Raw genomic sequence first — 22481 nt, 5'->3', positions numbered from 1 at the left:
ACAGCTGTTTTAGTGACAGATATTTTTTTATTCAATGGAATGTTCCTGAATAAGACACTTTCTTATCTGGATAGTATATTCAACACATCTGCACCAAAACAAATTACAAATAGCATTTAGTCTTACACATGATAAGGAAGGACAAACAATTAATATAATATTAATAAAACAATATTTTCATTGAAAGAATAAGGTAAGAGGATACATTGTCTCATTCAAATGTAAAAAAGTGCAAGTTATCACCATCATAGCCAAAACATTATATACAACATTAATCACAGGGATATTGCTGTCAAAATGTATCTGGAATTACATAATATGAAAAGAATAAGGCATATAATAACAATAATTGGCTTTTACAACTTACATTTCTACTATACATCCATTACACTATGCCTATAGCCTATCACGTGAAGAGTTGGGAATAATTTAAAATCCTAACATTATTGTACAGCCTTTACATTTCACTTGTCATAACCATGTCATAATATGTCATAACAGCTCACATAACTTGTCATAACATGGTCATCACACTGTCATGACCCATATACAGTGCATTCAGATAATATTCAGACCCCTTCACATTTTTTATATTTTGTTACGTTACAACGTAACATAAATCAGTTTTGTTTTATGTTTTTTTTTTTTTTTTTGTCATTTAGCAGACGCTCTTATCCAGAGCGACTTACAGTAGTGAATGCATGCATTTCATACAATTTCATACATATCATACATTTTTTTTCTGTGCTGGCCCCCCGTGGGAATCGAACCCACAACCCTGGTGTTTTTATACATTTTTGCAAATTTATAAAAAAGACTGAAAATATCTGAAATATGACATTTACATACAATGCCTTGCAAAGGTATTCATCCCCCTTGGCGTTTTTCCTATTTTGTTGCATTACAATCTTTTAATTGAAATGGATTTTTATTTGGATTTCATGTAATGGACATACACAAAATAGTGCAATTGGTGAAGTGAAATAAAAAAGATTAATTGTTTAAAAAAAAAGAAAAAAAAGAAAAAAAAAGAAAAGTGGTGCATGCATATGTATTCACCCCTTTGCTATGAAGACACTAAATAAGATCTGGTGCAACCAATTAGCTTCAGAAGTCACATAATTAGTTAAATAAAGTCCACCTCCGTGCAAACTAAGTGTCACATGATCTGTCACATAATCTCAGTGTATATATACATACCTGTTCTGAAAGGCCCCAGAGTCTGTAACACCACTAAGCAAGGGGCACCACCAAGCAAGCGGCACCATGAAGACAAAGGAGCTCTCCAAACAGGTCAGGGGAAAAGTTGTGGAGAAGTACAGATCAGGGTTGGGTAATAAAAAAATATCTGATACCTTGAACATCCCACGGAGCACCATTAGGTTTTGGCCTTTCTAGGGAGTTTTTCCTAGCCACCATGCTTCTACACCTGCATTGTTTGCTGTTTGGGGTTTTAGGCTGGGTTTCTGTACAGCACTTTGTGATATCAGCTGATGTAAGAAGGGCTATATAAATAAATTTGATTTGATTAAATCCATTATTAAAAAAATGGAAAGAAAATGGCACCACAACAAATCTGCCATGAGAGGGCCGCCCACCAAAACTCAAGGACCAGGCAAGGAGGTCATTAATCAGAGAGGCAACAAAGAGACCAAAGATAACCCTGAAGGAGCTGCAAAGCTCCACAGTGAAGATTGGAGAATCTGTCCATAGGTCCACTTTAAGCCGTACACTCCATAGAGCTGGGCTTTACGGAAGAGTGGCCAGAAAAAAGCCATTGCTTAAAGAAAAAAATAAGCAAACACATTTGGTGTTCACCAAAAGGCATGTGTGAGACTCCCCAAACATACGGAAGAAGGTACTCTGGTCAGATGAGACTAAAATTGAGCTTTTTGGCCATCAAGGAAAACGCTCTGTCTGGTGTAAACCAAACACCTCTCATCACTCTGAGAACACCATCCCCACAGTGAAGCATGGTGGTGGCAGCATCATGCTGTAGGGATGTTTTTCATAGGCAGGAACTGGGAAACTGGTCAGAATTGAAGGAATGATGGCTGGCGCTAAATACATGGAAATTCTTGAGGGAAACCTGTTTGTCTTCCAGTGATTTGAGACTGGGATGGAGGTTCACCTTCCAGCAGGACATTAACCCTAAGCATACTGCTAAAGCAACACTCGAGTGGTTTAACTTCTTATGGGTCACGCTAGCGTCCCACCTCGACAGCTTCCGCTGAAATTGCAGAGCGCCAAATTCAAATTAAATTACTGTAAATATTTAACGTTCATGAAATCACAAGTGCAATACATCAAAATAAGGCTTAACTTGTTGTTAATCCAGCCGCCGTGTCATATTTTAACGGTGAAAGCAAACCTTGTGACTATCTGAGGACTGCGCTCAGCACACAAAACATTACAAACAGTTAGCAGCCAAGTAGATTAGTCACGAAAGTCAGAAATAACAATAAAATGAATCACTTACCTTTGATGGTCTTCGTATGGTTGCACTCACAAGACTCCGTGTTACACAATAAATGTTTGTTTTGTTCGATAAAGTTCCTCTTTATATCCAAAAACCTCCATTTTGTTGGCGCGTTTTGTTCAGTAATCCAATGCCTCAAATGCGGTCACAAGAGGCAGACGTAAAGGTATCCATAAAGTTCGTAGAAACATGTCAAACGATGTTTATAATCAATCCCCAGGTTGTTTTTAGCCTAAATAATCGACAATATTTCAACCGGACAATAGCGTTGTATATATAAAACGAAAGGCGCGCTCTCGGGATTGTGCACCAAACAGGTTGGGGAATTTCCACTGGCCTCTCATTGAACTGCTCATTCTCCCAAATTTTTCAGAATAAAGGCCTGAAACAATGTCTAAAGACTGTTCACAGCTAGTGGAAGCCATAGGGAACGGAATCTGGGTCCTATCCCTTTGAAAGGTGGATAGGCTTTCAATGGAAAAACACCAATTTCAAAATAATAGCACTTCCTGGATGGATTTTCCTCAGATTTTTGCCTGCCATTTCAGTTCTGTTATACTCACAGACATCATTTTTATTTCACAGTTTTGAAACTTTAGAGTGTTTTCTATCTAAATCTACCAATTATATGCATATCTTAGCTTCTGGGCCTGAGTAGCAGGCAGTTTACATTGGGCATGCTTTTCATCCAAAATTCCGAATGCTGCCCCCATCCCAAAAAAGTTAAGGGGAAACATTTAAATGTATTGGAATGACCTAATCCAATTGAGAATCTGTGGCATGACTTAAAGATGGCTGTACACCAGCAGAACCCATCTAACTTGAAGGAGCTGGAGCAGTTTTGCCTTGAAGAATGGGCAAAAATCCCAGTGTCTAGATGTGCCAAGCTTATAGAGACATAACCCAAGAGACTTGCAGCTGTAATTGCTGCAAAAGGTGGCTCTACAAAGTATTGACTTTGGGTGGGGTGAATAGTTATGCACGCTCAAGTTTTCAGTTTTTTTGTCTTATTACTTGTTTGTTATACAAAAAATATATATTTTACATCTTCAAAGTGGTAGGCATATTGTGTAAATCAAATGATACAATCCCCCCCCAAAAATCTATTTTAATTCCAGGTTGTAAGGCAATAAAATAGGAAAAATTCCAAGGGGGTGAATACTTTCGCAAGCCACTGTATTGAGAACCCCAGACAAATTATTACTGTTCAGCTGAGGTAACCTCAACCCCACGCTAAATTAGTGTATTAGTTTGACCAGGCGCAAGGAATTTTAATAGCATGCATTTTGAAGCATCTCTATATCCCATTTGCCAGTGTGAACAAACAGCCTAGGACTAGAAAAGTCTCAAGAGAGCATTTTCCACAGCGATTACACCATGCAACCCTCGCTGCTAGCAAATTACCTCAACAAGCACTTCACTTGCACGAGAAGGCAGAGTTCTCGCTGCTTCTGCCACCACTACTTTGTGGAGGGGCTTGTTGAGGTGTCTACTTGTGCGAGAAGGCAGAGCTGCTAACCATGCCCTCTTGAAAGTGTCAATGATATGAGTCGCCTTCACATTAGAGCAGAGGTAATATTGTAGCGCAGTGGATTTGCTCACTTGACTCATGGTACTTACTTTGCAAATTTGAATACCGCATGCAGCAAACTTGCTTTTTAATGTTTTAAGACAAATCTAATATAATATTCAGGCAATGGCATGCCATTTCATTGATATACCAAGTGATATGTGTAAATTAGATATATCAGCACTCTGTTGTTGCAAGTAGAAAGTGTCTGAAATCTGGTTTCCACTTGATAGCACAGCCACAAAGTAAATCTCAAGGAAATGTTAGAATATGTCACTTGTTGTCGTACGGCCACCTTATGGTTTAATTGAAATTTGCAGTACCTTGTTGATGAATTTGACAATGATTAACTTGGAAAAGTATTAACTTGGAATGTATTAACTTTTTATTGACTAGAGGTGACTGAATTAATATTCAGGATCATTGCAGTTCTTTCAGAGTCCTTCCTCTTGTGTCAGCTAGATGGAAAGGGACAGAAAAAAGCTGTCATCAAGGCAAAGGGTGGCTACTTTGAAGAGTCTCAAAATACATTTTAGTTTGTTTAACACTTTTTTGGTTACTACATGATTTCATGTGTTATTTCATACTTTTGATGCCTTCACTATTATTCGACAATGTAGGATGAGGACTACAGATGTGGCCAGGGCAATAAATTGCAATGTCCGTACTGTGAGACGCCTAAGACAGAGGCTACATGGAGACAGGACGGACAGCTGATCATCCTCACAGTGGCAGACCACGTGTAACAACACCTGCACAGGATCAGTACATCCGAACATCACACTTGCGAGACAGGTACAGGATGGCAACAACAACTTTCCGAGTTACACCAGGAACGCACAATCCCTCCATCAGTGCTCAGACTGTCCGCAATAGGCTGAGAGAAGCTGGACTGAGGGCTTGTAGGCCTGTTGTAAGGCAGGTCCTCACCAGACATCACCGGCAACAACGTCGCCTATGGGCACAAACACACCGTCGCTGGACCACTTCACTGACGAGTCGCACTTTTGTCTCACCAGGGGTCATGGTCGGATTCGCATTTATCGTCAAAGGAATGAGCATTACACCGAGGCCTGTACTCTGGAGCGGGATCGATTTGGAGGTGGAGGGTCCGTCATGGTCTGGGGCGGTGTGTCACAGCATCATCGGACTGAGCTTGTTGTCATTGCAGGCAATCTCAACACTGTACGTTACAGGGAAGACATCCTCCTCCCTCATGTGGTACCCTTCCTGCAGGCTCATCCTGACATAACCCTCCAGCATGACAATGCCACCAGCCATACTGCTCGTTCTGTGCGTGATTTCCTTCAAGTTTGGAATGTCAGTGTTCTGCTATGGCCAGCGAAGAGCCCGGATCTCAATCCCAGTTTATGTCTCAGTTGTTGAATCTTGTTATGTTCATACAAATATTTACATATGTTAAGTTTGCTGAAAGTAAACGCAGTTGACAGTGAGAGGACGTTTCTTTTTTGCTGAGTTTATAATGTCCCACAGTTGACAGTGCAATTCAGAGCAAAAACAAAGCCATGAGGTCAAAGGAATTGTCCGAAAATCTCAGAGACAGGATTGTGTTGAGGCACAGATCTGGGAAAGGGTACCAAAAAATGTCTGCAACATTAAAGGTCCCCAAGAACTTAGTGGCCTCCATCATTCTTAAATGGAAGAAGTTTGGAACTGAGGGGCCTTGGTCTGGGAGGTGTTCCTCTGTGGAGATGGAAGAACCTTCCAGAAGGACAACCATCTCTGCAGCACCTCACCATTCAGGCCTTTATGGTAGAGTGGCCAGATGGAAGCCACTCCTCAGTAAAAGACACATGACAGCCTGCTTGGAGTATGCCAAAAGGCACCTCAAGACTCTCAGACCATGAGAGACAAGATTCTCTGGTCTGATGAAACCAAGATTGAACTCTTTGGCCTGTAATGCCAAGCAAAACGTCTGGAGGAAACCTGGCACCATCCCTACGGTGAAACATGTTGGTGGCAGAATCATGGTGTGGGGATGTTTTTCAGCGGCAGGGACTGGAAGACTAGTCAGGATCGAGGCAAAGATGAATGGAGAGACCCTTGATGAAAACCTGCTCCAGAGTGCTCAGGACATCAAACTGGGGTGAAGGTTCACCTTCTAACAAGACAATGACCCTAAGCACACAGCCAAGACAACGCAAGAGTGGCTTCGGGACAAGTCTCTGAATGTCCTTGAGTGGCCCGGCCAGAGCCCGGACTTGAACCCAATCGTACATCTCTAGAGAGACCTGAAAATAGCTGTGCAGCAACACACCCCATCTAACCTGACAGAGCTTGAGAGGATCTGCAGAGAAGAATGGGAGAAACTCCCTAAATACAGGTGTACCAAGCTTGTAACGTAATACCCAAGAAAACTCAATGCATTTAATCACTGCCAAAGGTGCTTCAACAAAGTACTGAGTAAAGGGTCTGAATACTTATGTCACTGTGTTATTTCACATTTTAATTTGGAAAAACTAGCAAAACATTTAAAAAAAAAACTTTTATTTCATCATTATGGGGTATTTTTACAATTTTAAAATAAGGCTGTAGCATAACAAAATGTAGAAAAAGTCAAGGGGTCTGAATACTGAATACTTTCCGAAGGCACTGTATATCAAATACAGTTGAAGTCGGAAGTTTACATAAACTAGTTTTAATGACTCCAACCTAAGTGTTTCAACCACTCCACAAATTTCTTGTTAACAAACTATAGTTTGGCAAGTCGGTTAGGACATCTACTTTGTGCATGACACAAGTAATTTTTCCAACAATTGTTTACAGACAGATTTTTTTCACTTATAATTCACTGTATCACAATTCCAGTGGGTCAGATGTTTACATACACTAAGTTGACTGTACCTTTAAACAGCTTAGAACATTCCAGAAAATTATGTCATGGCTTTAGAAGCTTGTTGATAGGCTAATCAACATAATTTGAGTCAATTGGAGGTGTACCTGTGGATGTATTTCAAGGCCTACCTTCAAACTCAGTGCCTCTTTGCTTGACATCATGGGAAAATCAAAAGAAATCAGCCAAGACCTCAGAAAACAAATTGTAGACCTCCACAAGTCTGGTTCATCCTTGGGAGCAAGTTCCAAGTGCCTGAAGGTACCACGTTCATCTGTACAAACAATAGTATGCAAGTATAAACACCGTGGGACCACGCAGCCGTCATACCGCTCAGGAAGGAGACACGGTTTGTCTCCTAGAGATGAACGTACTTTGATGCGAAAAGTGCAAATCAATCCCGGAACAACAGCAAAGGACCTTGTGAAGATGCTGGAGGAAGCAGGTACAAAAGTATCTATATCTACAGTAAAACGAGTCCTATATCGACATAACCTGAAAGGCCGCTCAGCAAGGAAAAAGCCACTGTTCCAAAACCACCATAAAAAAGCCAGACAATGGTTAGCAACTGCACATGGGGACAAAGATCATACTTTTTGGAGAAATGTCCTCTGGTCTGATGAAACAAAAAATAGAACTGTTTGGCCATAATGACCTCCATTATATTTGGAGGAAAAGGGGGGAGGCTTGCAAGCTGAAGAACACTATCCCAACCGTGAAGCACGGGGTTGGCAGCATCATGTTGTGGGGGTGCTTTGCTGCAGGAAGGACTGGTGCACTTCACAAAATAGATGGCATCATTAGAGAGGAAAATTGTGTGGATCTATTGAAGCTACATCTCAAGACATCAGTCAGGAAGTTAAATCTTGGTCGCAAATGGGTCTTCCAAATGGACAATGACCCCAAGCATACTTCCAAAGTTGTGGCAAATGGCTTAAGGACAACAAAGTCAAGGTATTGGAGTGGCCATCAAAGCCCTGACTAAAATCCTATAGAAAATGTGTGGGTAGAACTGAAAAAGGTTGTGCGAGCAAGGAGGTCTACAAACCTGACTCAGTTACACCAGCTCTGTCAGGAGGAATGGGCCAAAATTCACCACACTTATTTTGTGAAGCTTGTGGAAGACCACCTGAAATGTTTGACCCAAGTTCAACAATTTAAAGGCAATGCTACCAAATACTAATTGAGTGTATGTTAACTGCTGACCCACTGGGAATGTGATTAAATAAATAAAAGCTGAAATAAATCATTCTCTCTACTATTATTCTGACATTTCACATACTTAAAATAAAGTGGTGATCCTAACTGACCTAAGACAGTGAATTGTGAAAAACTGAGTTCATAGGTATTTGGCTAAGGTGTATGTAAACTTCCGACTTCAACTGTACATTGAACAGAAATACTTTCAATTGTTGGCACTAGCTGCCTACATTGTAGATCTGCAACATTTTACTATCCGCTGTGCTTCCAGTACAGTACTGAAAATACAGCATGTTGCTGTAGTCAGGTGTTCCAGTAAAATGCTGTAAATGTTTGTTTCAGTAAAGGTCCTGTAAATTGACAGTAATTTACTGGCTTCTGTGCTGCCAGTAATTTACTGTAAACATTACGGGATTTTTTTTACAGTATGTATGACAGTTATTTTGAGGGGGATGAGCCAATAACATGCTTTCACTGGGATGACATTGTTGACAATTATTGTTTTAGACTTTTCTCCCAAAAACGGCGGACCTTCCTCTTCTTCCTCCCTGCCAGTGCCTAAGACTTGACTTTATCTACAGAAACAAACCTATCCAATTCCCCAAATGTTTGTCAATTTCTTTTCTAAAACCACAGCTTCGATTGAGAATGTAGCGTGTTGTGAAAATATTATACATTTGCTCCTCAGGTACACAGATCTATGCTCTCAATGGCACCGACCCGGAAGGCCAAGAGGTGAGGTATGGGTTGAGCTTTGAACCCGGTGCCAAAGAATACTTCAGAGTGGAGTCCAAGTCTGGAAACATAACTCTGGTGGAACAACTGGACAGAGAGGTATACCTTACATCAACATATAGCATATAGCATATACAGTTTAATTGTTTTCTGATTGGTTCATATGAAATATATTATATATGAGTATAATATATATATTCTAGTCTGATGAGCAGCTTTCATTCACATTCAGTGGCCTCAAAGTCTTGAGAATTTTTTTTTCATATACTACTGTATTTTGAGAGACATTATTTTCTCTGCCACTAAAGATTTTAGATTCTATTGAAGTTCTTGTCAGTATCACAGATGGCCAAAGTAAGGTAAGCATATTCAGTTATGCTTCGTTTAAATACGTAAACCAAATGAAATATAATATAATCAAAATATATATATATTATAGACACAATGAATTATCTGTCATTCATAAATAATATGTCACTGAATTCCCTGTCTCCTTTCTTGTTGCAGGTTACTGAAAAGGTCACAGTGTTTGTCATGGATGCCAATGATGAACGACCAGTGTTCAAAAACCTGCCCTCCTTTTTGGATGTTCCAGAGGTAAGACATTGTGGCCTTCATATAAAAAGTGATTTAATTTCAGTGTTTTTAAAACCTCTAAGGGCGAGGTGTCCCGCTAGCGGGACAACTTCCTTTGAAACTGGAGGGCACACAATTCAATTAAATAATCATAAATATTATGGATTTTAAACATGTATGTACATTTAAGTGTCTTTTATATCGGCTGAAAGCTTAAATTCTCGTTAATCTAACTGCACTGCCCGATTTACAGTAGCTATTACAGCGAAAACATGCCATGCGGTTGTTTGAGGACTGCACTCCACATCAAAATATTTTTCCACCGGCACAGGTTTCATACATTCACATATAACAATTAAATATTCACTAACGTTTTGAAAATCTTCCTCTGATTTGTCATCCAAAGGGTCCCAGCTATAACATGTAGTGTCGTTTTGTTAGATAAAATCCTTCTTTATATCCCAAAAAGTCTGTTTAGTTGGCGCCATCGATTTGAGTAATCCACTCGTTCAACATGCAGAGAAAGAAATCTGAAAATCTACCCCTAAACTTTGTTTTAACAAGTCAAAATATGTTTCTATTTACTACTCAGATACCCTAAAATGTAATCACACTATAATATTTATTTTACGGAAAGAAGTATGTTCAGTAGGAAACCGATTTTAGCAGGTGCGTAATGTCTTCATGGTGCGTGCAAACACAAATTTCCAAGAATGTGTCCTTCTGCTAAAACTGATATTTCTTATTCGTTTTTGAAGTTACAAGCCTGAAACCTTGAACATAGACTGCTGACACCCTGTGGAAGCCATAGGATTTGAATCCATTTTCAATAAGACCTTTCTCTTGCATTTCTAAGAGGATGGTCTCTCCAAAAAAAAGAAACAGGGATGTTTGTTCTTTGTATTTTCTCCTACCATATCTATTGTGTTTTATTCTCCTACATTATTCTAACATTTCCACAAACTTCAAAGTGTTTTCTTTCCAATGGTACCAATTATATGCATATCCTGGCTTCAGGGCCTGAGCTACAGGCAGTTTACTTTGGGCACGTCATTCAGACAGGAAGTGGAGAAAAAAGGTTCCTAGCCCTATTAATTAAAATTCAACAGTCGGTATACAATGCTTTCCAAAGTGGAATTTGCACAGCTATACTGTACTGGACATGATGTCCAGGTGTTTGGGTTATACTGTACAGAAAGACAAGATCTCCCTGCTAAAAAAAACTGCATAGATCAGCATAGGCTGGCCAACCGCATATGCTGGTGTCTAGGGCTTGTTTTGCTGGTGACGAGCCTTCGCTGTATTTTTGCTGGTGATCAGCTTTCAGTTTGTTTTTGCTGGTGACCAGCATAAAGTCATATTATGCTTGCTTGCAAAGTGATGCTTTATTCCTATTGGAATCCAGCCAAAGTGGGGATATCCAACAATTGTAATGGGTCCAACTAACATGTTATGTATCTTTGTGTAGCATAAGATCACACCCTTTTATTCAATTTTCACTAAAATGAAATACCCAAATCGAACTGCCTGTAGCTCAGGACCTAAAGCAAGGATATGCATATTCTTGATACCATTTGAAAGGAAACACTTTGAAGTTTGTGGAAATGTGAATTTAATGTAGGAGAATATAACACATTAGATCTGGTAAAATATAATACAAACAAAAAACATGTGTTTCCCCCCCCAAAAAATCATATTTGAAATGCAAAAGGCCATACATTAAGATAGGATCCTAGGTGTAATCTAGATTTTGTCCACAAGATGGCAACAGGGTGTGGGCAAAGTTTCAGACTGATAATGCTGGTCAACAGACCATGCTGGCCAACCAGCATAACCAGCTGGACCATGCTGTTCAGACCTGCTGGACCATGCTGGTCAGACCAGCTTGACCAGCATCCAACCAGCACTGACCAGCATAGACCAGCATGGACCAGCTTGAAATGTGTGCTGGTCTATGTTTTTTTTTTTCAAGCAGGACTTATAGGGAGCAGAATTGGAAGTCCAGACCTTGTACAGATCTCATTATAGAACACATATGCTTTTTTGGTTTTGGCTGATATAATTTAATTTATAAAAATGAAGGCAATAACATATTACAAAAAGAATCAGATCTGTTGATGCTATACTTTCTTTAAATTAGGCAAACGTCCATGGGCTTTAGAAAGTATAGCTGTCTTAGCTGATGACAAGATGTCACTTCTTCCCTATTGCGTCAAGTCCGACTAGAAATAATTATGTTGACCATTGTTACGTTCATGGTCATTAACATTGATTTGCTTTGAAAGAGATTTGAATGGGTGTCAGTTCACATGAAAACTGCAAAAACCTAGAGAAAGTGTAACCAGTGGAAAAGGTTCTCCCCCAAATGAAGTTAACCAAAACAGCGATCACTCTACTCTAGCCTATTTAATTTGTGCTACATGTCATGCCCTACATTACTTCTCTGTGGTTTTCCCAGAACTCTGAATGTGGGAGCAGTATCTACAAAGTGCTGGCTGTGGATCGGGATACAGGCTCTGGAGGCTCGATCACCTTCTATCTACAGGTACTGTAACATCTGGCTGAGATAAACCCCTTTAACCAGTGCCCACCCAGGAGGTCACTGCAGGTCTGCACTAAGGCCTAGATTCAATCAGATCAAGTGTTAACCGGCCATAGCCGACTCCCACATAGTTGATGTTGTGTCGGTTTCATTGGTGTAACTTTGTTGGAGCTATCAAATTGGTGATCAGCTGCTCTTAATCATTGTCAGGACGCCACACCCATCCTACTTGCGTTAGAAGTTAAGAACGAGAATGTGTAGGCTATATATAAATAATTACCCTCAAATAAAAAATTATTAAACAAAATAATTATGATTTTCTATCAGCCTAATCAAAGTGTAGATTACATCTCACATTCCAATGTTTGAACTTGTAAACAAGGCTGCATGGGATTTATCTTAATGCAACTCCATGATGCCAATGGCAATACCCATAATGACAAAGTGAAAACATGTTTTTTGAAATTTTGCAAATGTATTGGAAATGGAATAACTCATTTACATAAGTATTCACACCCTTGAATTTGTAGAAGAACCATTGGCAGGGATTACTGGTGTGAGTCTTTCTAGGTAAGTCTCTAAGAGCTTTCTACACATAGATTGGGAAACATTTGCCCATTATTCTTTTCAAAATTATTCAAGCTCTATCAAATTGGTTGTTGATTATTGCTAGACAACCAATGTCAGGTCTTGCCATAGATTTTCAAGTAGATTTAAGTCAAAACTGTAACAAGGCCACTCAGGAACATTCACTGTCTTCTTGGTAAGCAACTCCAGTGCAGATTTGGCCTTTTGTTTTAGATTATTGTCCTGCTGAAAGGTGAATTAATCTCCCAGTGTCTGGTGGAATGCAGCCTGAAGTAGGGTTTCCCCTAGGACTGCCTGTGTTTAGCTCCATTCTGTTTATTTTTCATCCTGGAAAAACTCCCACGTCCTTAACAATTACAAGCTTACCCATAACATGATGCAGCTGCCACTATGCTTGACAATATGGAGAGTGGTACTCAGTAATGTGTTGTATTGAATTTGCCCCAAACATGCAGTGCCTTCAGAAAGTATTCACACCCCTTTACTTTTTGTTGTTGTTGTCTTACAGCCGGAATTTAAAATTGATTACATTTAGATTGTATGTCACTGGCCTACACACAATACCCCTTAATGTCAAAGCGGAATTATGTTTTTCAAAATGTTTACAAATTAATAAAACCTTTAAAACTGAAATGTCTTGGGTCTGTAAGTATTTGCTTGCCCTTTGTTATGGCAAGCCTAAATAAGTAAACATCTGCTTAACATTATTTAGCATGTGCATCAGATGCATATCAACCCGCAAGGTGCAGCAAACATAAGTACCAATGCTTGATAAATAATGCATAAACTATTATAAAGTATTAATTGCATGAAGAAATATTTGAGGAAATATAACCATTTAAAAAAATAACAACAATACTTGTTTGTTTAGATAGAGTCAAGGATTTTGTATAATTCTACAAAGTCAGAGAAAAAAATGTTTCCCTTACAATAAAAACATTAAAGTGTAATTCATTTGATCAACTTCATTTGTAGATTCGATTACCAATAGAGTTATAGTAATTAATAAAGTCCAGTTACAACTTATTTTGTAAAAGTAAAATCGAAAAAAGGTAATAATAATATAACCAGCACAGGTGAAATAATCAAATCAAAGGTTATTTGTCACATACACATGGTTAGCAGATGTTAATGCAAGTGAAGAGAAATGCCTGTGCTTCTAGTTCCGACCATTCAATAATAACTAACAAGTAATCTAACAATTTCACAACAACTACCTTATACACACAAGCGTAAAGGAATGAATAAGAATATGTACTTAAAAATATATGGATCAATGATGGCCGAACGGCATAGGCAAGATGCAGTAGATGGTATAGAGTACAGTATATACATATGAGATGAGTAATGTAGGGTATGTAAACATTATATAAAGTGGCATTGTTAAAGTGGCGGGTTATACATTTATTACATCCAAATGTTTATTATTAAAGTGGCTAGAGATTTGAGTCAGTATGTTGGCAGTAGCCACTCAATGTTGGTGATGGCTGGTTAATAGTCTGATGGCCTTGAGGTAGAAGCTGTTTTTTAGTCTCTCGGTCCCAGCTTTGATGCACCTGTACTGACCTCGCCTTCTGGATGGTAGCGGGGTGAACAGGCAGTGGCTCGGGTGGTTGTTGTCCTTGATGATCTTTTTGGCCTTCGTGTGACATCGGGTGGTGTAGGTGTCCTGGAGGGCAGGTAGTTTGCCCCTGGTGATGCATTGTGCAGACCTCACTACCCTCTGGAGAGCCTTATGGTTGTGGGCGGAGCAGTTGCCGTACCAGGCGGTGAAACAACCCGACAGGATACTGTCAATTGTGCAACTGTAAAAGTTTGAGTGTTTTTGGTAACAAGCCGAATTTCTTCAGCCTCCTGAGGTTGAAGAGGTGCTGCTGCGCCTTCTTCACCACGCTGTCTGTGTGGGTGGACCATTTCAGTTTGTCCATGATGTGTACGCCAAGGAACTTAAAACTTTCCACCTTCTCCACTACTGTCCTGTTGATGTGGATAGGGGGGTGCTCCCTTTGCTCTTTCCTGAAGTCCACGATCATCTCCTTTGTTTTGTTGTTTTCCTGACACCACACTCCGAGGGCCCTCACCTCCTCCCTGTAGGCCGTCTCGTCGTTGTTGGTAATCAAGCCTACCACTGTTGTGTCGTCTGCAAACTTGATGAATGAGATGGAGGCGTGCATGGCCACGCAGTCATGGGTGAACAGAGAGTAAAGGAGAGGGCTGAGAACGCACCCTTGTGGGGCCCCAGTGTTGAGGATCAGTGGGGTGGAGATGGTGTTTCTTACCCTCACCACCTGGTGGCGGCCCGTCAGGAAGTCCAGGACCCAGTTGGACAGGGCGGGGTAGAGACCCAGGGTCTCGAGCTTAATGACGAGCTTGGAGGGTACTATGGTGTTAAATGCTGAGCTGTAGTCAATGAACAGCATTCTTACATAGGTATTCCTCTTGTCCAGATGGGTTAGGGCAGTGTGCAGTGTGATTGTGATTGCGTCATCTGTGGACCTATTGGGGCGGTAAGCAAATTGGAGTGGGTCTAGGGTTTCAGGTAGGGTGGAGGTGATATGGTCCTTGACTAGTCTCTCAAAGCACTTCATGATGATGGAAGCGAGTACTACGGGGTGACAGTCATTTAGCGCAGTTATCTTAGCTTTTTTGGGAACAGGAACAAAGGAAAAATGGTGTCCCTCTTGAAGTATGTGGGAACAGCAGACTGGGATAAGTATTGATTGAATATGTCCATAAACACACTGTCACACTTATCTTCGTCTTCTGACGATAATGCGAAATCGTCGTCTGAAAAGGTAGACCAAAACGCAGCAGGCATGCGGTTGTTCATTTTGGAACATTTATTCACTCCAAAACGAATACAAAAACAACAAACAAGAAAACGAACGATTTACTGACATTCTGGCAAAGCATAAGGCTCAACACAGAACAATCACCCACAAATAACAAACACAAACACACCCTAATATATGGGACTCTCAATCAAAGGCAGATAGACAACACCTGCCTTCAACTGAGAGTCCCAACCCCAATTAACCAAACATAGAAACAGACATACTAGACTAAACATAGAATACCTGAAAACCAGACAGTGCCCAAAAACCCCGGAATACTTAAACCAAATGCCCCTTCAACAAAACACACCACCCCAAACCACATAAAACGAATACCCTCTGCCACGTCCTGACCAAACTACAATACTAATTAACCCTTATACTGGCCAGGACGTGACACACACCAGCCAGCTGGTCTGTGCATGCTCTGAGGACGCGTCTAGGGATGCTGTCTGGGCCGGCAGCCTTGCGAGGGTTAACACGTTTAAATGTTTTTCTCACGTTGGCGGCTGTGAAGGAGAGCCCACAGGTTTTGGTAGCACGCCGTGTCGGTGGCACTGTATTGTCCTCAAAGCGAACAAAGAAGTTGTTTAGTTTGTCTGGGAGCAAGACATCGTGGTCTGTGATGTGGCTGGTTTTCTTTTTGTAGTCCGTGATTGACTGTAGACCCTACCACATATCTCTCGTGTCTGAGCTGTTGAATTGCGACTCAACTTTGTCTCTATACTGATGCTTAGCTTGTTTGATTGCCTTGCGGAGGGAATAGCTACACTGTTTGTATTCGGTCATGTTTCCGGTCGCCTTGCCCTGATTAAAAGCAGTGGTTCGCGCTTTCAGTTTTGTGCGAATGCTGCCATTAATCCACGGTTTCTTGTTGGGGAAGGTTTTAATAGTCGCTGTGGGTACAACATCACCGACGCACTTGCTAATAAAGTCGCTCACCGAATCAGCGTATTCCTCAATGTTATTGTCCAACGCTATGCGGAACATATCCCAGTCCACGTGATTGAAGCAATCTTGAAGCATGGAATCTGATTGGTCCGACCAGCATTGAACAGACTTGAGCACGGGCGTTTCCTGTTTTAGTTTCTGTCTTTAGGCTGGGAGCAACAAATTGGAGTCGTGGTCAGATTTTCCGAAAGTAGGGCGAGGGAGGGCTTTGTATGCGTCGCAGAACTTAGAGTAACAATGATCCAGGGTTTTACCAGCCCGGGTCACGCATTCGATATGCTGATCAAATTTAGGGAGCCTTGTTTTCAGATTAGCCTTGTTAAAATCCCCAGCTACAATAATTGCAGCCTCAGGATATGTGGTTTCCAGTTTGCATAGAGTCCAATGAAGTTCTTTCAAGGCCGTCGATGTGTCTGCTTGGGGGGGGGGGGGGGGGGGTATACACGTCTGTGATTATAATTGAAGAGAATTCTCTTGGTAGATAACGCGGTCAGTGTTTGACTGTAAGGAATTCTAGGTCAGATGAACAAAAGGACTTGAGTTCCTGTATGTTGTTATGATCACACCACGTCTCGTTAATCATAAGGCATACACCCCCGCCCTTCTTCTTACCAGAGAGATGTTTGTTTCTGTCGGCGCGATGCATGAAGAAACCAGGTAGCTGTACCGACTCTAACGTATCCCGAGTGAACCATGTTTCCGTGAAACAAAGAACTTTACAATCTCTGATGTCTCTCTGGAAGGCAACTCTTGCTCGGATTTCGTCTACCTTGTTGTCAAGAGACTGGACATTGGCGAGTAGTATACTCGGGAGCGGTGCGCAATGTGCCCGTCTACGGAGCCTGACCAGAAGACCGCTCCGTCTGCCCCTTCTGCGGCACCGTTGTTTTGGGTCGCCGGCTGGGATCCGATCCATTGTCCTGGGTGGTGGAACAAACAACGGATCCGCTTCGGGAAAGTCGTATTCCTGGTCGTAATGTTGGTACATTGACTTTGCTCTTATATCCAATAGTTCCACCCAACTGTATGTAATAAAACGTAAGATTTCCTGGGGTAACAATGTAACAAATAATACATAAAAAAACAGTATCCTAAAAAAAAGCACCAGTGCATGAACAATTTTAAAGGATGAATTGCATAAATAAATATCATATTTAAATTGTACGTTTGCTATGTTACTAGTTTTTGTTTAGTAGCCTAAGCAATGCTGCCGTGCGAGTGGCCATGTGCTGAATGCATGGACAGCAGGGATATTCCTGGAAAAAATTACATTTGTAAATAGAGCTTAACCTCTTGAATAATATTGTAATAGAAACTGCACAATATGCTTTTGCTGAGAGTATATAGAAATCAAAATGTTTAACCTGAAAGTGGCTCTGAAGGAGGATTTGATAAATTGATGATCCTTTCCCTGCATCTGTAAATTACAAGATGCGTCCAGATTATTGTCAATTTAATCTTATCTATGGGCTGATTCTTATTATTTCGGTATAGTTCAGGTGTAGTTTCGATGGGCCGGCTGTGCAGGCTGACTGGCATCGTTATATTTCCCACTCATCAAGTTGAATAGAGTCAAGGATATGTTTTGCATTATTCTAAAGGCCTAATTCAACACATAGCATTTTTTAATTTCCCTTTATAAATTTGATTAGTAATAGAGTTAGAGTAAATAAAACGGTCCCATAACAGCTTCTTTTTACAAAGTTAAATGTAAAAGAGAATGGTATCAACGCCTAAGGTGTTTTTTAATTTACAAAGGCAAACGTCACTAGCCATTGACCTATGGTGGTTATAGTGTTAACAAGTCACATAATAAGTTGCATGAACTCACTCTGTGTGCAATGAAAGTGTTTCTTATCATTTTTTAATGATTACCTCATCTCTCTACCCCACACATACATTATCTTTAATGGCCCTCAGTCGAGCAGTGAATTTCATACGCAGATTCAACCACAAGACCAAGGAGGTTTTTCAATGCCTCGTAAAGAAGGGCAACTATTGGTAGATCGGGTAAAAAAAAGCAGTCATTGTATATTGCTTTGAGCATGGTGAAGTTAATAATTACACTTTGGATGGTGTATCAGTACACCAAGTTACTACAAAGATACAGGCGTCCTTCCTAACTCAGTTGATGGAGAGGAATGAAACCGCTCAGGGAATTCACTATGAGGCCAATGATGACTTTAAAACAGTTGCAGAGTTTAATGGCTGTAATAGGAGAAAACTGAGGATGGATCAACAACATTCCACATAATTTATTACTGAAACTTACTAACAACAAAAAGAAACAAACAACGAACCGTGACGACAGAGGTGCTACAAGCACTCACTAAAAACAAGATCCCACAAAAACCAGTGGGGAAATGGCTGCCTAAATATGATCCCCAATCAGAGACAACGATAAACAGCTGCCTCTGATTGGGAACCATACCAGGTTAACATAGACATAAAACAACCTAGATAACCCACCCTAGTCACACCCTGACCTAAAAAACATAGAGAATAAAAGGCTCTCTATGGTGAGGGCGTGACAGCAACTTATTATGTGACTTGTTAAGCACATTTTTACTCCTGAACTTATTTAGGTTTGCCATAAAAAAGGGATTGAATACTTATTGACTCAATACATTTCTGATTTTCATTTTTAACTAATTTGTAAAAATGTCTACTTTTTTTTCTTCCAATTTTACATTATGGGTATTGTGTGTGGGCCAGTAACAAACATCTCAATTTAATACATTTTAAATTCAGGCTCTAACACAACAAAGTGTAGATAAAGTCAAGGGGTGTGAATACTTTCTGAAGGCATTGTAGGTATGGGAAAATGGACTAGGCAACAGGATAGATAATAAGTAGTATTAACAGCATATGTGATGAGTTAAAATAGTTTATGCAAATACGCAAATAGGGGGGCATTTGGTTAACTATTTAGCAGTCTCATGTCTTGGGGATAGAAGCTGTTCAGGGTCCTGTTGGTTGCAGATTTGATGCATCGGTACCACTTGACGTGCTGTAGCAGAGAGAACAGTCTATGACTTGGGTGGCTGGAGTCTTTGACAATTTTAGGGCTTTCCTCTGACACCGCCTGGTATAGATGTCCTGGATGGCAGGGAGCCTCGTCCCCAGTGATGTACTTGGCCATACGCACTACCCTCTGTAGCGCCATGTGGTCGGATGCCAAGCAGTTGCTACACCAAGCAGTGATGCAGCCAGTCAAGATGCTCTCAATGGTGCAGCTGTAGAACTTTTTGAGGATCTGAGGACCCATGCCACAACTTTTCAGCCTCTTGAGGGGGAAGAGGCGTTGTCGTGCATTCTTCACAACTGTATTGGTATTTGCGGACCATGTTAATTCCTTAGTGATGTGGACACCGAGGAACATCAAGCTTTCAACCCGCTCCACTTCAGCCCTGTCAATGTGTATGGGGGCATGCTTTGTCTTGGTGACGTTTAGGAGAGGTTGTTGTCTTATCGTCGTCACTGATCAGGCCTACCATAGTTGTGTCGTCAACCAACTTGATGATGGTGTAGGAGTCGTGCATGGCCACGCAGTCGTGGGTAAAAACAGGGAGTATAGGAGGGGACTAAACACACACCCCTGAGGGGCCCTCATGTTGAGGGTCAACGTAGCGGATTTGTTGCTGCCTACCCTTACCACCTGGGGGCAGCCAGTCAGGAAGTCCAGGATCCAGATGTAGAGGGAGGTCCCAGGGTCCTGAGCTTAGTGATGAGCTTGGAAGGCACTATGGTGTTGAACGCTGAGCTGTAGTCAATTAACAGCATTTTCACATAGGTGTTCTTCTTGTCCAGGTGGGAGAGGGCAGTGTGGAGTGCAAATTAGATTGAATCATCTGTGGATCTGTTTGGGCGATATACACATTGAAGTGGGTTCAGGGTTTCTGTCATGGCTGGTGCTCTCATGCATGGCTCAGTGTTGCTTGCCTCGAAGCAAGCATAGGAGTCATTTAGATTGTCTGGTAGGCTCGAGTCACTGGTCAGCTGGCTGCTGGGTTTCCCTTTATAATTTGTGATATTTTGCAAGCCCTGCCACATCCGATGAGTGTCAGAGATGGCGTCGTAGGATTCGATTTTAGCCCTGTATTGAAGCTTTGCCTGTTTGATGGTTCGTCTGTGCTAGAAAAACAGTTGTGTGTGTGTGTGTGTGTGTGTGTGTGTGTGTGTGTGTGTGTTTACACGCACATGCACTTTTCTGTATGCGCACACGAGTATGTAGTTATTGGGCTCATCAGCCGGGGATTAAATCACATTAATTCAATTAAATCAATTTGTGTGAGGTATTGGTGGCTTAGAGGGCTGCTTTGGCCAGAGATGGTGGGGAATGTTGGTGTGCACTTTGTGTGGGGACGTGCTATTAGGAGCAGAGCATAGCTGGACATTGAGGCAAAGCAGATCTAGACACATCAGCTTTTTACCTGCCTGCCCCTATTCAGGGAATATGGCCTCTTTATATCCAAACATAGGTATGCATATTTTGTATTCACTCTATGTCCAAATTCCCATGGTCCTTAGAGGGGTAGTTATGTATTTATCTGATTACTGGCATGATATGTCTGCTCACGTTTACCTTAGTGAGCGGTGATGGTGGGGTTTCAGGATGGAGAGGCTTAAGGATTGAAAGGCTCTTTGCTGTTTGACCTCATCGGTGTGTATTTAATCTTTTAATATGATGCCTTTCTTTCTGCCATGACAGACTAATGGTCAATCCAGTAAATTTGCCATAGACCGTCACAGTGGTGTGCTGAGGATCAAGCCCGGGGAGACGCTGGACTATGAGAGGTCGACAACACACTTCATCACAGTGGTGGCCAAGGTAATGGTCATTGACTACCACTGATAACACTGATAACCCTACAGTATATCATGCATTGGCAAACAACATGCTCACTCTTTATCACCTTATAATAAGGAATGGCGTACTGAATCCTCATGATATACAGGATATACATGAAGTTAATGAAAAATAAATAGCACATCACTCAACAAAAACAATGGCACTGTGGATTACTCTAGTGTCGTGTCGTTTGTTGTCGTTAATGTAATGACATGCTATTTGTCAAATAATGAACTATGTTTATAACTACATGATTAAATTCATCATGTAACTTTTAACTCAGAAACCTGGGACTCCACGGGAAAAGTTGAGTTACTGTTTCCCATATTAACTGAAAGAATATCAGAATATATCGATTTCATAGCAGTCACTAATGAATTAATTTCCTCATCAGTCTCATTCTGAACATCGCATAATCTGCACAAACCCAGGTCTCACTAATCATTCCGTACCACACAAATTGAGGTGATTATTTATTTACTAACAAGCTAAATGATAAAATTAGATAACCTAGACCGTTTGTGTATGTGTATTGGTTAGAACTTAATACAGTGACAACAGGTCCCTAGCTCACCAACACAATATATTGTCTCTGATTGTCTCTGATTGTCCACACGATGTCACAATGTCCTTTCTCTTAGTTGTCTGTTTCCTTGCACTCGTTCTGTGAGTGGGCTTCTGAGGAGGCTAATCAGCCATGTCGACGCTCCCAGCATGGGTAGGAGGGCCGTGTAGACAACCGGTGACTTAAGAAGAATAACCGGGTGGTCCTGCTTGAATTTACCTTCGTAGATACAGTAATCAAACGTAGCATTGATTGTTCACCTGATTGCTTTGTACTGTTCAACTTCATGTTGTGTTTTGGGGTCACGACTACTCGTAGACCTCGTCTGTAATGCGTGGTCAACTTAGTCTGATATGTAAATTCTTAACTCACATGTTTTATACCCCAGGGAAGAAAGGGGTGTTTCCGTCTTTATGACATGCTCTCTGGGTTCCCTGCGGCATAGCTAGTTACGAGGCAAGGTATTACAATATACTATGTTCTTGTTAGACAACTAAAATCACAGCCTGTCACAAAAACATGGTCTTTGATATGGATATTTTCTACACAACGTCATGTACATATTATGAAAACTATAGTTACAATGTTTTCGTTATAACATCTTCATTTAACTTTTAATGACATCACAAAATCAACATTAATTTTCATATTCCATCTATCATTGTTACCACCATTTTGGCTGATGAAATATAATGTCCCAAAGTCCATTTATTGCATGTTACAGTTCTGAGGTAG

The 22481-nt window shown here is 40.9% G+C and overlaps 1 protein-coding gene across 1 annotated transcript in view; it reads left to right on the top strand.

Annotated features, from left to right (window-relative positions):
- Nucleotides 1–22481, top strand: part of LOC115201004 (cadherin-related family member 1) — a 122651-nt gene that overhangs the window by 12004 nt on the left and 88166 nt on the right. The window contains exons 4-8 of the mRNA XM_029764188.1: nt 8792–8937; nt 9147–9197; nt 9346–9435; nt 11873–11959; nt 21041–21160. Of these exons, the coding sequence (XP_029620048.1) occupies nt 8792–8937; nt 9147–9197; nt 9346–9435; nt 11873–11959; nt 21041–21160 (494 nt within the window). The remainder of the gene's footprint in view (nt 1–8791; nt 8938–9146; nt 9198–9345; nt 9436–11872; nt 11960–21040; nt 21161–22481) is intronic.

This window comes from Salmo trutta, chromosome 10 (assembly GCF_901001165.1).
Source record: "Salmo trutta chromosome 10, fSalTru1.1, whole genome shotgun sequence".
NCBI lineage: Eukaryota > Metazoa > Chordata > Actinopteri > Salmoniformes > Salmonidae > Salmo > Salmo trutta.
The sequence above is the reverse complement of the archived record's forward strand: the minus strand, read 5'-3'. Positions and strand labels throughout refer to the sequence as shown.